Source organism: Solanum tuberosum, unplaced genomic scaffold (genome assembly GCF_000226075.1).
Source record: "Solanum tuberosum cultivar DM 1-3 516 R44 unplaced genomic scaffold, SolTub_3.0 scf00017, whole genome shotgun sequence".
NCBI lineage: Eukaryota > Viridiplantae > Streptophyta > Magnoliopsida > Solanales > Solanaceae > Solanum > Solanum tuberosum.
This window is the reverse complement of record NW_006238943.1, coordinates 2,906,690-2,922,951: the sequence shown is the minus strand read 5'-3', so window position 1 is coordinate 2,922,951 and position 16,262 is coordinate 2,906,690. Positions and strand designations below refer to the sequence as shown.

General features: G+C 34.4%; 3 protein-coding genes across 3 annotated transcripts; 2 read left to right on the top strand and 1 right to left on the bottom strand.

Annotated features, from left to right (window-relative positions):
* Positions 1-109: 109 nt before the first annotated feature.
* Positions 110-4,476, bottom strand: LOC102595709 (hypersensitive-induced response protein 4). The gene is made up of 5 exons (XM_006340307.1): positions 3,924-4,476; positions 2,425-2,545; positions 2,226-2,317; positions 1,140-1,236; positions 110-590 (listed from the first exon to the last, which is right to left on the bottom strand). Exons 1-5 carry the CDS (start codon positions 4,116-4,118, stop codon positions 217-219), a joined length of 879 nt encoding a protein of 292 aa, XP_006340369.1. The 5' UTR covers positions 4,119-4,476; the 3' UTR covers positions 110-216.
* A 714-nt stretch (positions 4,477-5,190) lies between these two features.
* On the top strand, positions 5,191-8,914 carry LOC102595378 (probable calcium-binding protein CML13). Its single transcript, XM_006340306.2, has 2 exons — positions 5,191-5,715; positions 8,535-8,914. Exon 1 carries the CDS (start codon positions 5,263-5,265, stop codon positions 5,704-5,706), a length of 444 nt encoding a protein of 147 aa, XP_006340368.1. The 5' UTR covers positions 5,191-5,262; the 3' UTR covers positions 5,707-5,715; positions 8,535-8,914.
* An 896-nt stretch (positions 8,915-9,810) lies between these two features.
* Positions 9,811-13,112, top strand: LOC102595052 (40S ribosomal protein S13). The gene is made up of 5 exons (XM_006340305.2): positions 9,811-9,929; positions 10,008-10,080; positions 10,986-11,124; positions 11,326-11,512; positions 12,852-13,112. The coding sequence occupies exons 1-5, from the start codon at positions 9,907-9,909 to the stop codon at positions 12,883-12,885; spliced, it is 456 nt and encodes a 151-aa protein (XP_006340367.2). The 5' UTR covers positions 9,811-9,906; the 3' UTR covers positions 12,886-13,112.
* Positions 13,113-16,262: the final 3,150 nt, after the last annotated feature.

The following is a 16,262-nucleotide window of genomic DNA, read 5'->3' as shown; positions in this document are numbered from 1 at the left end:
TCCTGTGTAATTTCACAAGTGGGGTTTGAAGAGTTTAGAGTGTATGTTACTCCAAAAACTCAACTATCCTCAAATAATATCAGAGCTGATGGGTAATGAAGACGATCCATCCAAACAAATCTCAAAGGAAGCAGCTTTATTGTTTAGTCTTTGCCCAGAGGCAAGTGAAACATATACATTCATCACAAGGGTATTATTACTGAGGGACCAAAAGAACTATTCAGTGTTGACATGTTGTGCACTGGCTGCCTCCATCATCCCGTTGCGTATTTGCTGACCGATGTCTCGGACATGGCCAGGACCATGTGGTAAGAAAACAGTGGTGTTTTTTGAAGAATTTCCAAGTTCTTTGATTGTATCAAAGTACTGTGTGATCATTATGAGATCCATCACTTCTTTAGCTGAGGTGCCTTCCACTTTGTGAGAGAAATTCAATATGTTCTCTCTCAACCCATCCGTAATCGCCTGCCTCTGCCTAGCGACTCCAACTCCGCCTAAATACTTTGCTTCCGCCTCGGCTTCTGCTTTCTTAACTTGGAGAATCTTTTCTGCTTCTCCCTTGTATACGCTAGCAAGCTGCATTCTTTGAGCTACAATACAACATACGACATGCAAAGGAGAAGTGTACACATTAGAGCCAAGAACAGTTTGTCTGCACGATCAACACAACAACTACTTGTAAGCTATGTTGCTCAAACTCTTCAAAAATATCGAAGGGTGTGTGTCGAATCCTCCAAAAGTAGTGCATTTTGGAGGATCTAACATGGGTGCGGCATCATTTTTGGAGAGTATGGCAACATAGCTTGGAGGCACTCTTTATATCGAAGTTAGAAACACTTGAAATTTTCCAAATATGTTTGCCCATCTTTATCATAAATTCATGAAGTACTTTCAGAAATGACATAAATGTAAAAATCTTTCTTTCCACACACCAGATGCATTCGTTATCAGCACCACACACGATTATATTCCGATATGTACGACAAAACTTTGAAAGAGCAATTACTCAAGTAAATATAACCAACAATCCATCTTATACCTACTGAAGAGGTTGGGAAAAACTCCTTTTGAATTAGTGTGTGTTAAATTGTTTAAACTAGATATTGTGTTCATTTGCAACACTAGGAGCATTCCATTACCTGCATTTATCTCATTCATTGCTTTCCGTACAGAGGAGTCGGGAATAATGTCAACCATCAGTATGTGCTCAATATTGTATCCATATGCTCCCATCACCTGACAGACACACTAACGTCAGGATATATCTTGAAATGGAACACAAATTTCTATTATATAGAGTGGGAATTTCATGACCTTTTTGGCTCTACAATGCAAAATTGTCAAGTACCAAAAGATCAAGCAAAAATAATATTTCCCTTTCAATATTGGTGACGACAGAAACAATTCTATGGAAGTGCAACATTTGAAATGCGAAGCACCTTCGCCTGAATTGTGAATATAGCCCAATGAAAATCTATATCATAGGTGGAAGAAATAAATAAATAATAATTTAGAAACAGAAGAAGTGCTGAAAGAAAACCCAAGAATTTGTGGAGTACTTCAAATAATTATTTTCTACTGAATCGCAGTCTACTACATGGATATCCACAATGAGAGGCACTTGCACGAACAGATCTCATCAAGTAAGCACGTGCCAATGGTCCAAGACAAGTCATCCGATGGATCTAAACTTTTTCATTTCTTGTTTAAATTTTAATGGCATTTGAAGCCTTAAATTCCAAAAGTGTGGACTTTGATATTCAGAAAATACATGAAGAAAAGAAAAACACAAACATAAGCAGCAGCGACATTTCTTTTCTCAGTTATAAATCAATCATTCAACTGTGCGTCAATCCTAAAATTAGGAAAACAAATTTGAGAAAGCAAAAACAATCCCAAAAATATTAGGGAGAAGATCCTATTAAGCAGGCTACTAAACCAAAAAATTGGACGAGGACAGCAATATAAGATGATGTAATGCACCTCCACATTGGGGGGAAAAAAGGAAATGCAGAATGGTCATAGTGTGTTTACAGGCTTGTTTTGGAGTAACATTATTTTCCTTGTGCCTAACCTGTCCTGAGCCATTTCTCCTAGCATAGATAATAAAGTTTAAAGTTTCTATTCACCTAAGAGTCAAAATACAAAAAGTAAATAAGGGAATTGTACAAGATCAGCTAAAACCTTCAGTTGAGCTTAGAAGAATCTACAGAGCATGAAATTACCTTCTCAAGTTCCTCCAGAACGGCCTTAGCAACTTCATCCTTCTGTTCGAAAAGCTCGTCCAAATTCAATTTGGGTACGTGGGCTCGAACAACTAGAATAGATATAAGGAACATCGAAAGAGAAGTGTGTTATCAAAATAGCAGACGAAATACTCAAGATTATGCCATATAAAAAGGGATGCGCAACACAACAAATTACCATCAAATACATAAGCCTGAATCTGTTCCCTTGGATTTTGCAACTCATAGAAAGCATCATCAGCATTTTCCCTGATTACTCTATATTGGATTGAGCACAGCATTTGAACAAAAACATTGTCCTGAAAATTGCATATCAGTAAAGTTCTCTGAAAAAGAAAGAATCGCTCAATTTTATCATAAGTTCCTGACATATAATTTTTCATCATCCATCATGTCAACTACTTTTTACCAATTACCAAAGTACTACAAGAACAGTATCTTCATAGCGAAGACAATAATAAGCTCACAGACACCTCACAATACCAGCCATTAAAATACATAATCTAAATTTTTTACCACTCTTCATGCAAACAAAGAGTGGTAATTAGACATTGATGCTTGTGATAGTGTAGGCAGCCTACATTACACTTCCTTGGGTTGTCCCTTCAGCACCCTGCATGAACGTGGGATATTTCGCATACCAGTGACTGTCTTTTTTTATGCAACCAAAGCCCCAACTATTATGTTTTGATGATAGTGGTGTCCGTGCCTGCACCTTGACTAATTGCAATGCTACCTCTCACCATCATAGGTAATAGGTAATTTTATCCACCAAAGCTTGGACAAATGGACAAAACTCACCTAGTGCTTTTGCCTCCATCGGTGAATGTGAGACCTCATGGTTCTCGACCCACTCCATTGACCACTAAACCACCCCTTTGGATAACCAAAGTCCCAATATTTAATAGAGACGGACCGACTGAAACATGATAGAGAGCAAAATACAATAGGAAATACATATGGTTTGATCATTAAGCACAAATGGTAAAAGAAAACACACATTAGACATGAAATAAAAGCCCAATGAAAAATCAGGAATTATTAGCATTGTAAGGCTCTCTTACTCTGGTTTTAGTCTCAATTTCGACATCAAGAGAGCAGGTCCTAGTTGAGAGAATTCCAGAAAGGCATTCACCAGCCAAGGGATTGAAGAAATGGAGCCCCAGTTCGGCTAGCCTATCGAAGCGACCCCATTTCTCCACCACACCTACGTTCTCTTATTCTATGCATCCACAGAATGCGCAATATAAATTCCCCATTTCCCCTTCCCCAAACCCTACATGAATGCAGGATGCTTCATGCATTGGGCAACTCTTTTCTAAGCAACTAGAGCCCCAATAATCATGGTGTTCAGGCTAGTACGCAGGTACCTCGACTAATTCCACGAGCATCATCTACCTCACACCAAATACAGGTACCAAATAACTCTATCCATCAAAGCTAGGATATATATGAACAAATTCAACTAGTGTTATTGCTTCTACTTGGATTTGAACGTGATACCTCATGTTTCTCAATCCACTTTACTAACCACTACGCTATAAAGTGCAATATTTGACAGAGATTGACCGACTAAAACATGATAAGAGTACAAATCACAAAAAGGAAACATACATTAGACATGAAAAAACACAAATTAAAAAATAATCAGAAATTGGCATCGTAAGTCTCTATTACTTTGGTTTTCGTCTCGATTTTGACATCAAGAGAGCAGATCCTAGTTGAGAGAATTCCAGAAAGACATTCACCAGCCAATGGATTGAAAAAATGGAGCCCCGGTTCTGCAAGCCTATCGAAACGTCCCCATTTCTCCACCACACCTACACTCGCTTGTTCTATACATCCGCAGAATATACAATATGCATTCCCCATTGTCCTCTTCCTCCTCCTTCTTCTTCTGCTGTATTTGCCTTTGCCGTTGCCCGACGACGGAGCAAGCGGAATTGCACCGATCTGACTACCGCCTTCTCTTCGCGGGTTTTATTTTCCCTAACTTGTGTTTTTTCTTTACCTTCGGAGTTCGGAGGTTGGGGATAAATTCAAATGTTAATTACAAAATAATCACTTTTTAAGATAAAAAGATATTTTCACTAAAAATATAAAATAGTATGAGTTACGAGTTCTTTAAGGAGGGGTAAAAGAAGGAATTCATTTTTTATAATATGGTGTGTTTGGATTGTGAAATTTCGATATCGAATAAGCTAGGAGTAGCCTTAATGGAAGATAATATGTTGGAAAATGAGAGTGAGATAATTTGGGAATATGAACGAAACTACGGAAGATATACGTGTTCCAATGCGGAAGCGTAAGTTTGGATATGAATAGCTTCAAAAGAGAAGTAGAGGAGATCGAAGAAATATTAACGCAACTTCAATTTATCGATAAGATAACTTTAAATTGAAGGCTACGGAGGATACACACTAAGTTGAGGACTAGTAGATAGTTATCATTGTGCCACTTATCGTTCAATACTAGTAGTTGTAGTTTTTAAATTTTTAAATTTCTTTTTTCGATCTAGTAGATAGTTGATCATTGTATCACTTATCCTTCTACTTTGATTGTAATATTATTTTGTAGTTAATGTTCTTTTTTTTCAAAAAATTTTGTCATGCTAATTTTAATATTGTATTGTGGCTTCTTTATTTTTGTATTTCTTTTTCCGACCTACTTTTTATGTTTTTTCTCAAACTAAAAACTCAGTGTAAACAACTTTTCTACTTACAAAATAAGGGTAAATCTCCATACAAATTATAGCTTTCATACTTTATTTGTAAGATTACACCGACATATCTTTGTTATTGTTGGAGTGAAGTTTAGTTAGATAAAAATAGAATGAAAATTAAACTATAAAACTCACATTTTTTTTTAATAATTTCATTAATATGGTTTTGAAATTTGAATAAATTAGTTAAACACCCCTCAAGTTTATATAATCACAAGTTTAGACTCCCATTTCATCTGACAAAATCCACGAGAAGAAAAGTAAGAGAGAAAGACAGAGAAGGCGAAGAGCACAATGGGGAAAGATCTGAGCAACGATCAAATCTCCTCCATGAAGGAGGCATTTACTCTCTTCGACACCGACGGCGACGGCAAAATCTCACCGTCGGAGCTAGGTATCCTAATGCGTTCACTTGGAGGTAATCCGACTCAAGCTCAACTCAAATCAATAATCGCCGAGGAAAAACTCACATCCCCGTTCGATTTCAATCGGTTTTTGGAACTCATGTCGAAACATCTAAAGCCGGAGCCATTTGATCGCCAATTACGCGATGCGTTCAAGGTACTTGATAAAGACGGTACTGGTTACGTTGTTGTTTCGGATCTAAAGCATATTTTAACTAGTATTGGTGAGAAGCTTGAGCCTTCGGAATTTGATGAGTGGATCCGAGAAGTTGATGCTGGATCCGATGGTAAGATCCGGTATGAGGATTTCATTGCTAGGATGGTTGCCAAGTGATTTTTGCATGTGAGTTGCTTCTATCAAACTCCCCTGAAAATTTCATATTTGAAATGTCTTATCAAATATTTTGTTTTAGCTTGTTATTCATATCATTTTCAGTAGTTATACATATATACCAGTTTTTGTAAATTCAAAATTCAATGTACTCGTTACAATCAATGGCATAGACAGAATTTCAGCAAGCAACATTGACATTTGTAGAAGAAAGTGAGAAGTTATCCTTGACCCAATGGTTTAGACTAGCCTTAAGCTGGAAGAGCTCTTGGGCTCAATACTACTTAGCCACAATCTTAAGTAATAGCATGTTATATTTTGTAAAGTTATACTTAGGTTGAGGTTCGAACATCCGACCTCAAACAATAAAAACGAATGCTGAACCAACGCGCCAATTTCAAGACCTTTGTTGTTGTGCTGATGCCTACTTTGCAATTTTATATTTGGAAAGCAAAGAGGTAGAGGAAATAAGTGGTATAGTTGGTTTGGAGGATGCATGTACTTGGTAGAATAGTCGAGAATCATGCTAGCTAGCTCTAACACCACCAATATCCTAGAAAGAGAGAAAAAACCGTGGCAAGTACATGAGCTTGAGCTCAACTTGACATGATCAAGGTTATGCTGAACTATAAGTGCAAGTTTTATAATGTACATGGTTTGGGTAGAATAGTGTTGTTTGCAACAAATTTTAAACATATGGAAAATAAATAAACCACATAAATAAAATCTGAAGAAACATAACTTTATTGATAAATATGCGGGTACAATTCTGTTTCTCCCTTGATTCTACTCTCCTATGATTTATCCAAATCATGATTCGAGGGTCGTTAGTAGCGTATTTCTCGAACTAGGATGATTTAGATTTGACCTCTATATGAATATTCCATGACTTTTGTGGAATATTCGAGATTTTTGATCTTTAAAAAATACCCAAGAGTTTATGGGATATTTTGAGATGTCTTTTAAGGGAATTAGTACCCTTTATATAGACATGAACTAGGATTTAGGGTTGAGTAGCCTCCAAGAATTCTAATTGAAACTGAACACACCTTCTAGAGTCCCAATTCAAATTGAACACGTCTTGTAGAGTCCACAAAATTTCAATGTCTACAAGTGCATCTTCACTCTTTTTTAACCTGGCCCCCTCTTTGTTTTTCGGTTGGAGCTATATACATCCCCCTAAAGGATTGAAGATTAGTTGCAGTTGCTGCATGCACAGGTAGAGATAGAAGCCCGGATACAGGTTCAGTTGAATCAAGTGGCTTTTGTTCAAATAGTGCATTTGTGTTGAAAAATTCATTAAATATGTATACATATTAAATTTAGAGCACAGTTATTACCAATTAAAGTCATCGTTATAAAATTTAGATCCCATAAATTTGGAATCCTGGATCCACCTTTGGCCACATGTTTTGTATTTATATTTCATGTTGAAAAATATTTTGTGTCGAGCCTTTTTGGGGAAAATCTCGGTGTTTCATCTTTTGATGGTTGATATGCTAAAAAAACTCATCTAAGGTAAGTGCACAACGACAAGTGGGGTGGGCACAATATTGAATGGCTATTTGAGGAATGTAGGTGCTGAATAGTTGCTGCAATGTAATGTTGTGAGAAATGGCTAAGAAGGGTGATCCTCATCATAAATGGTGATTTTCAGATAGCTTTTTGGTGCATTCAGAATGAATGAGAATAGGGCTACACATTAACTTATCAAAAAAAATAAAATGATAAGCATCGCTTTGGATCTTCCATGGTTATGCATTTTAGTCGGTTTAGAAAAGGGAGAGATTAGCTTCATCCTACGAGTTGCATCGTTGTTTTTTCCGCGCATGTGACTTTGTTAAATGAAGCTAGAATGATGTTCTTCTTAATACCTTTTCTTTGAGAAAGAATGTTCTTCTTAATACCTATGCAACTTCATTTGTTGTATGTGAATGTTAAGGGAACAATAACTTTGGATGGTTCATTTAAGTGATGAATAATCGACTTACTAAGCACTCACTAAAATGACTTGAAAAATGATGGGAAAAAACAAAAATATAAGAAGCAACGATAGAGAATGGAAAGTAGAATTAAAAGGATATAACCAATTTTCTGCAGCAGATCCCTTGAATTGCATCTTTGAAAGTAAGAAACTTTATAATTAACCATTTCAGTTAAACCTAAACACCATTGTTATTCCTTTATATTTTTGCTTACAGTTGAGGTGCTCACGTGATGGCTTGGATACCTCCGTTATTAAAAAATCAAATCAAAGATAACTTTTAAAAACTTAAGTGTGTGACCTAGTGGTCAATAAAGTGAGATTTTAATCATGGAAGACCACAATTCAAACCCTAGGAAAAGGAAAGAACGCTTGATGATTTCTTTCCCATCTACCTAACCCTTGATAGACAAAGTTGCCCGGTATACAATTCAGAGATAACAAATAACAAATACCCTGGTGGTATAGTCAAGGTACAAAGAAAGCTGCTCGGACACCACCATAAAAAAACTCAAAGATAACTTGAGTTTTGAGAAATAGACAACATGTAAGACTGATAATTAGTTATATAGTTATAACCGAGTAAATGCTGCCTCCAAATTGCTTAACTTGACCACCATATTTGGTGTTGGGAGGTTGGGGGAATCATGACCTTTATGTATTGTAACCTAATATATTTAACACTAAGAATAAACTTTAGGCGGGATGGAAACAAGTTATTTGCTGGTGTTAAGATGCAGGAGTAAGAAGTTATAAGAGATGACATGTATCATGCTTAATTTTGATCGTAATAAGATTGAGTTAAATGTTCTTAACTTTCCTGACTTTGCCTAATTCTTACTTGCAGGAGATTTGCATCTTTGGCTATATTACTCAATAGCAAGAAACAGGACCTAACTTTGCCCTTGGTAGCTTTGCCCTTTCATTTGTATGTTTAAGTGTATCTTTCATTAGCCATTTTGCTAATCGTCGATTTTATTGTATTTTCCCCTTGCACTGTCATGGAGCAACTCATTGTTCAGATGTTTGGATTATATCCGGGTATGTGGTATACAATCGCTTCTTGCAATGTTAAACCAGTTATGTATAGTTCAGATGCCATGTATCTTTAACTCAGCGCGTCAATGCTTTTACTTGTTGTAGTGATGAATTTTTATGTGTATTTATGGAGTAATTTTCATGTAACATCAATCAAAATAGCAAGAACCGTATGCTTTGATAGTATTATTTCTGCTAGTGTATGCTAAAGGGTTGTTTTTTGAACTGCTTTTACTTGAGTGAAGGTCTATCGGGAAAAAAAGCATCTCTACCCCCAAGGTAGGGGTAATGTTTGCGTACGCATTACCTTCTAGATTACATTGGGTATGTTGTTGTTGTGAATGTTAAAGGATGACAATTTGCACTCGGTGCTATGCAAATATTACAATCATCTTATTACTACTTGAACAAAACATAACTGTCAAAATAGGAGTTCAAAGTTCAAACCTTCAAGAAGAAGTAGCAGCAAGTCCAGAAATTTGTCAAAAATCAGTTAAATTTAAATAATTTGTACAAACCAAATAGTATATTATACATTGGGGGTACTACAGCCACGGAATTACGCCTAATGACATCGGAAATAAATGATCTTGTACTTTTGTAACGCTCACTTGTCAAATAACTAGATCTTCAAACTTGAAAAGCCAAATTTGTTAAATTATAAATTTTGCCTTTGAAACAAAGCAAGGTTAAAAGTTCAAGATCATTCACTTTTAAAGTTACTTTTTTTGTAAATCACCCAATCATGAGGGGTTACCTAGTGTCATTTCAACCTGAATGACTCCTAAAAGAGCACAAAGCATATTATCAGTTTTTGATCTAGACTTGCACGATTTGACAGCGTGTTGTTAAGATTGCGATTTAATTTATGTCTGATGAAGCATAAGTTATACGATACAAAAAGCATAAAGTTACGTTTCGCGAAAAAAATGATTTGTTATTTCCATAAATTAAAATTCAACACAAAATAGGAACAAAAGTGCAAATGACCCGTTGGATATCTGAAGAAGCCAGACCCAGAATTTAACGGCCCAATCCTTTCAGCAAAATTGAAGCCCAAAATACCGACTGCTCCCATAAACCCTAAAAGAAAATACCTTTTAGGGTATGTTAACTTCCTTCAACCGACTGAAGCAACGCTTTGAGCAACACAGTTCAGTGAGCTCACTCTAATCTTCGCCATGGGTCGTATGCACAGTCGCGGGTGAGTATTTTCTCGATAGTCTTACTTCGAAGCAAAATTATTATTTTTTTCACCATTTTTTCGTTTGTTGGGTTTCAGTAAGGGTATCTCAGCGTCGGCTCTTCCTTACAAGAGAACTCCTCCCAGTTGGCTTAAGATCTCCGCTCCAGATGTAAATTATCTACTCTTTTGTTGTTTTCTGTTTTTAATAGGCGTTTGGACATGAATTTGGTGATATTTGAAAATTTTAGTATTTAAATTAAGTTAAAAAAATATATAGGAAAATTGAATTTGTGTATCTGGAATGTTGAAGTTTTATTAGTGAAAAGAGTTCACTTCAATGTATAAGCAATAAACTTTATATGTCCAAACAGTCCCTTATGCTTTGATTGAATGGTTGTTACATATCTTTTCATAATATATTGTGTCGTATTGTATTGATGAATGCAACTTTTAGGTAGATTGTATAGTTTTCCGTGGTTACATAACGGCATACATGTGCAATTTGAAATATACCTACTTATAAGAAAAGTAGGGCACAGGTTAGAGTTATTATAAAAAAGATAGGGTATAAATAGTGAAATGTCCAAACGAGTTATTAAGGTGTATACATAGTGAGCAAGTGATTCTGCTTAGAAGATGCTTCATTCAAAAGAATTGGCAAAAGAAGATAGAATAAGACTATTAGATATAAGTACAGATAAAATGAGAAGAAAAAAATAAGGTAACAATGCGATCACACCAAATTAGTCGTTACATGAAATGGGTACATTTCATCATTAGGTAATGATGGATTTAACGATACAATACAATAAACTTTAAATAACAATCAAAACAAACATTGTATTTAAATTAACAATATAATTCAACAGGTAACAGCCATCCAAACAAGCTGTTAATGTGTACATCCTTGTATAGGAACAACGAACAAATAGATATTAAGATCAATAAATGAATGATTGTGTTTAGGTAACAACCATCCAAACAAGCTGTTAATGTGTACATCTTCATATAGGAACAACGAACAAATAGATGTTAAGATCAAATATATGAATGATTGTGTTTTGATAATTTTAGGTTGAGGACAATATCTGCAAGTTTGCGAAAAAAGGATTGACACCTTCACAAATTGGTGTGATTCTTCGTGATTCTCATGGAATTGCTCAAGTTAAGAGTGTCACTGGGAGCAAGATTTTGCGTATCCTCAAAGCTCACGGTATTTTATTATATTTTTCCAGATCATCAATGCTGCTAGAAATTCAATTGTGGTTATATTTAAATAAAATTTGGTTTAATATATCAATTAGAAGGAAATGTGCCCCAATAGTATGGAATATATCGATAATTCACTGTTTAGTTTGGAATTAATGAGCAGTTGATTGATTTAATATATGTATTTTTTTTGACAATTGGATAGGACTTGCTCCTGAGATCCCGGAGGATCTATACCACCTTATTAAGAAGGCAGTTGCCATCAGGAAGCATTTGGAGAGGAACAGAAAGGACAAGGATTCCAAGTTCCGCTTGATTTTGGTGGAGAGTAGGATTCACCGCCTTGCTCGTTATTACAAGAAAACTAAGAAGCTTCCACCTGTCTGGAAATAGTAAGTCTCTCTATTTCACTCCTAACAATGTGACTTTGCATTTTCCCTTATTCCGTGGTTTGGTTGCTTCTAGGGTCCGTTATTTTCAGAAATATTAATCTTTAACTTTTGTGGTTGTGTGATTCTTTGTGGCTTATGCTTGCTATATGATTAAGGGATTGGATGAACCGTAAGAAAAGAGAAGGAATAGATAGAACATTAGTACTGTATCTTTTTAAAGATAACCTATCTTAATGTTCCCTGTCTATTCCTTTCTTGTGCGGTTCAACATGAATGGCTTCTAAATTATGATTCGCTAGTTATGGTGCATATTTGTTCCACATGGAAAGGATCTTTTTGAAGAATAAAGATGAAACATTGCTTTCTTTGTTGTATTCCTATCTTACTACTCCAAATGAGATACCTTTTAGTCAGTTCTTATTCATCCTGGTAAGGACTTTTTTGAAGAGTCGAGCTAAAATGCTGGTTTACTAGTATGATTCTGGTACCAATTTGAAGGCCAAACATTTATTGACATGTTGCTATAGTTTGATGCTGATTTGTTCCACCCCGGAAAAAACTAGTCATTGGGTTTGATTTGCATACTTGGGTTAAAACCTCTTTGTTGTTACTCGTAAACTTTTGATACGACTTTTAGTTCATAAAATTTCAGTATTTCATTATACTTTGGCTGGAAGTTACCACAGCCAAGTTACCCTTATTCCCTCAAGACCGCTTAACTATAGTCCAAGTAGCCTTTTTCGTAGTCTCCACACTCTCGTCAGTACCTTTTCTTCAGGAGCCAGCTTGCACTAACTCAAGACTGCACATAGCCTGTTTGGCCAGGTTCAAAATCTACTTTGAGAAGTGCTTTTTTTTAGAAGTGTTTTCGGATTTTTAGAGAGCAGTAGTTTGTTATTGGCTAATTAATATGAAGAAACCCTTTATAAGCATGAGTAACAAATATTTCAACAAAGAATTTGAGAGAAAAAAACTATGCTAAAGTGAAAATATCAATTGTTTAGTGTCACCTCTTCAAAAGATGCTCCTTGGCAAGAAAACGCCTTGGAACCTTGATGATGACATTGAACTCGCATTAAGTGAGATGAAGCGCACAACTCGTTTCAGGCCTCGCTTTAGGGCTTAAGCACACTTTAAGCATGCCTTTGATAATGTTGGTAGATACTAGGTCTAAACAATTTTTTTATGTATATAAAATAGATGTTGAATCACCTCATCTTCTTCATGTGTTTACTTACTTATATTTTGAATCCCTTCGATGAATTGATCAAGCTAGTGTATTCTAGCGTTCCTATAAACAACCTTTTTGCTGATTATGAATGTTTTCATTATTTTACAGTGAGTCTACCACGGCAAGTACACTTGTAGCTTAAACTGAGACATGGATGGATTATTAGTTTTGAGAAGATTGATCAGCTGAAGTCTTCTTCTCTATGTATTCGAATAGTTCTCAGGTCCATTTTTTTGAATTTTGATACTTAATGGTGATAGTTTCTGGATACTTTCTCCAACTTTTACTAAATGTTATGCATAGATGCTTTAATTTGGGTATTGATGTCAATTTCTTTCGACTACTCGATAAATATCCAGCTCTACTCAACCTTTTCTGGTTCACCCCAACATTCCTCACTTGTTCGATTGTTGCTAAAGCCCTGGGATGTGACGGTGGACTTAAAAAGCCACCTATAGACGCTTTATGCCAATCACCACTTTGGATAATGCTTAGTACTATTACTATGGTTGTTGGCTAACACAGAGTTAATCGATGCTTATCCCCCTAGATACTTAATGGTGATAGTTTCTGGATACTTTCTCCAACTTTTACTAAATGTTATGCATAGATGCTTTAATTTGGGTATTGATGTCAATTTCTTTCGACTACTCGATAAATATCCAGCTCTACTCAACCTTTTCTGGTTCACCCCAACATTCCTCACTTGTTCGATTGTTGCTAAAGCCCTGGGATGTGACGGTGGACTTAAAAAGCCACCTATAGACGCTTTATGCCAATCACCACTTTGGATAATGCTTTGTACTATTACTATGGTTGTTGGCTAACACAGAGTTAATCGATGCTTATTCCCCTAGATACTTAATGGTGATATTATTGTTATGCATCGATACTTTAATTTGGTTATTGATGCCAATTTGATTCGACTACTGGATAAATATCCAGATCTACCCAACCTTTTCTGGTTCCACAACATTCCCCACTTGTTCGATTGTTGCTAAGCCCTGGGATTTGATGGGGGACTTAAAAAGCCACCTATAGACGCTTTATGTCAATCACCACTCTGGATAATGTTTTGTATTTTTACTATGGTGATTGACTGGCACAGAATAAATCGATGCTTATTCCCTAGATATTATCATTTGCTTCCTTGAGGATACTTTTGTTAATTATACTTATCGTGAATTTTCAAATATCTCAAAACGATATGAACTAGTAATTTTGACAAGGAAAATTTTATATTAGAAAAACTAGAACAAGTAAAAGAAACAATAAAGGGATGTTACAGATGGTAATTACTTATTCATGTATGATATTTATGTCAAATAAAGCAACTTAATTGTAGTAATTAAATGCTTATTTTAAATACATGATTATGTGATAAATATATTCATGAATGACATTTTATATATAAAAATATATTCTTACTCTGAAGAGAGGAATTGTAATGTTCATATATTTCGATTGTAATGCTGATTTTCTCTAATGGGTAAACGTTTATATAACGATCACAATGTGAATTACAAAACTCGAACTCAAATGGTTGAGAAAAATCTTTTTTCTTTTTGAAAAAACGATTGGATATCATTAATAGTGCTAAAGTGTTGATATCTAATTTTGAAAATAAAGAAAATAAAAAGTATACATTAAGCACTATTCATAAATTTAGACTACTAAAGAATGTGAAAAAAAGGAATAAAATTGAACAAACAAAAATTATTTTAAGGGTAAGAAAATAATGACTAAGAATACTAAACTAATTGACAAGCTAATGACAAAATTATATTATTATGTAAATATGCCAGTAAATAAGATAATAAAAACAAATAAACAAAAAAAAAAAAATCCAAAATTGGGACAATCATAGCAAACGTTTCAAAATTTATAATAATAAATAACTTTAAAGGCAAATCAACATACTTAACTCAGTATTAATGAACAATTATTAATGGCTTGGAGTTGGTAATACAATTGTTAACACATATAAAATAAAGAAAATAAAATTGCTGATAATTTGCCAAATATGACTATAGCAATTTATTTATTTTACCATAACTTCATCGTATTATATTTCGATTCCCTATCTTTTATTTTATAGTAATTTTCTCACTAATAGTAATAGTAAGTAGTAGGTAATCATGCATCGTCTTGCTAATATTCTTGTTGTTTGGTCGTGTAACTTTTTGTCCTTTACCTTTTGTTACTATTTGTTAATTTTTGTACCTCAATTGTCGTGTTATTTTTGTAGTTTTTTTTATATTATTATTTTTGATTTAGAATTTTTTTCTGGTAATCGTGTTTTTGGTTGTGTAATTTTTTTATTTTTTTATTACTATTGATTCAAAATATTTTTTTGGTAATCGCATTATTGGTCGTATAATTAGTTTGTTACTTACTTTCTGTTATTAGCCGCGAGAGCAGTACCAAATCGAGGCAAACTCTGAATACTAGATATGACCTCAAAATAACAGGGGTCAAGGTCGGCTAGTGAGACGATGGGGGATATATTATTTTTTGTGTCTCAACTATCGTATTATTTTATTGTAATTTTGTTCTGTTACTATTTTTTATTTTTGTTACTATATGTTGTTTCGTGTACTTCTGTTATTTTTTTTTAGGATTACTTTTGAACATATTTTTTCGTTGAACCGGAAGTCTATTAGAAACAGGGTGTAGTTATTAATTTTTAGCAAATACAACAATAATTACCATTATTGTTGCATAATGTGAGATTTAAGGAGAATAAAATGTCCCTCTACGTCAAATCATAAATACACACAATCGAGAAAAATAAATAATGAAATTAAAGAAAACAACAAGCAATAATAAAATAACAGAAAGTAGCAAATCAATACTATAACAAAATAATATTATAATCAAACTACACGAAACAAAAATAGATTGAAATAAAAGAACAAGAAACAATAGTAACACTGTGACTACTAGAATGGACAACAAATCAATATGTACCTACTAATATAGATATACTCTTACATATTACCTATATATCCTTCACATCAAATCAAGCTAGGTAATAATAACAATAACAACATATTCAATATAATCTCATAAACTGTGTAGTTTTAAAAAGAAAAAGGGGAAAAGAAGTGACGAACAATAATGAAAAGACTAACAAGAATTGTCGTGGAGTGGTAAATACTCATTCATCATTAATCAGAGTCTCAAGTTCGAGTCCTCAGAATACAAACTCACTTTTGTTAGGGAGCGAAGAAAAAAAAAGTAATGAAAAGAAGTTTGCAACAAAAATCGACACGAGACTCAATGTGGATACCAAACAAAGGTTGAAAAAAAAATAACAATGAAAAGTCAAATTGTCGCGAATCTAAATTTAATCGGATTCCAACGTGGATACAGATCAAGAATAAGAAAAAAAAAGTTAGTACCCCTTTGTCCCAATTTACATGATGCTTTTCATTTTCGAGAGTCAAACAAATCTATGAAAATTTTTGATAGAGTTATTTGAATCTCGAAATCTCCGTAATGAAAAGATGTTTGGAG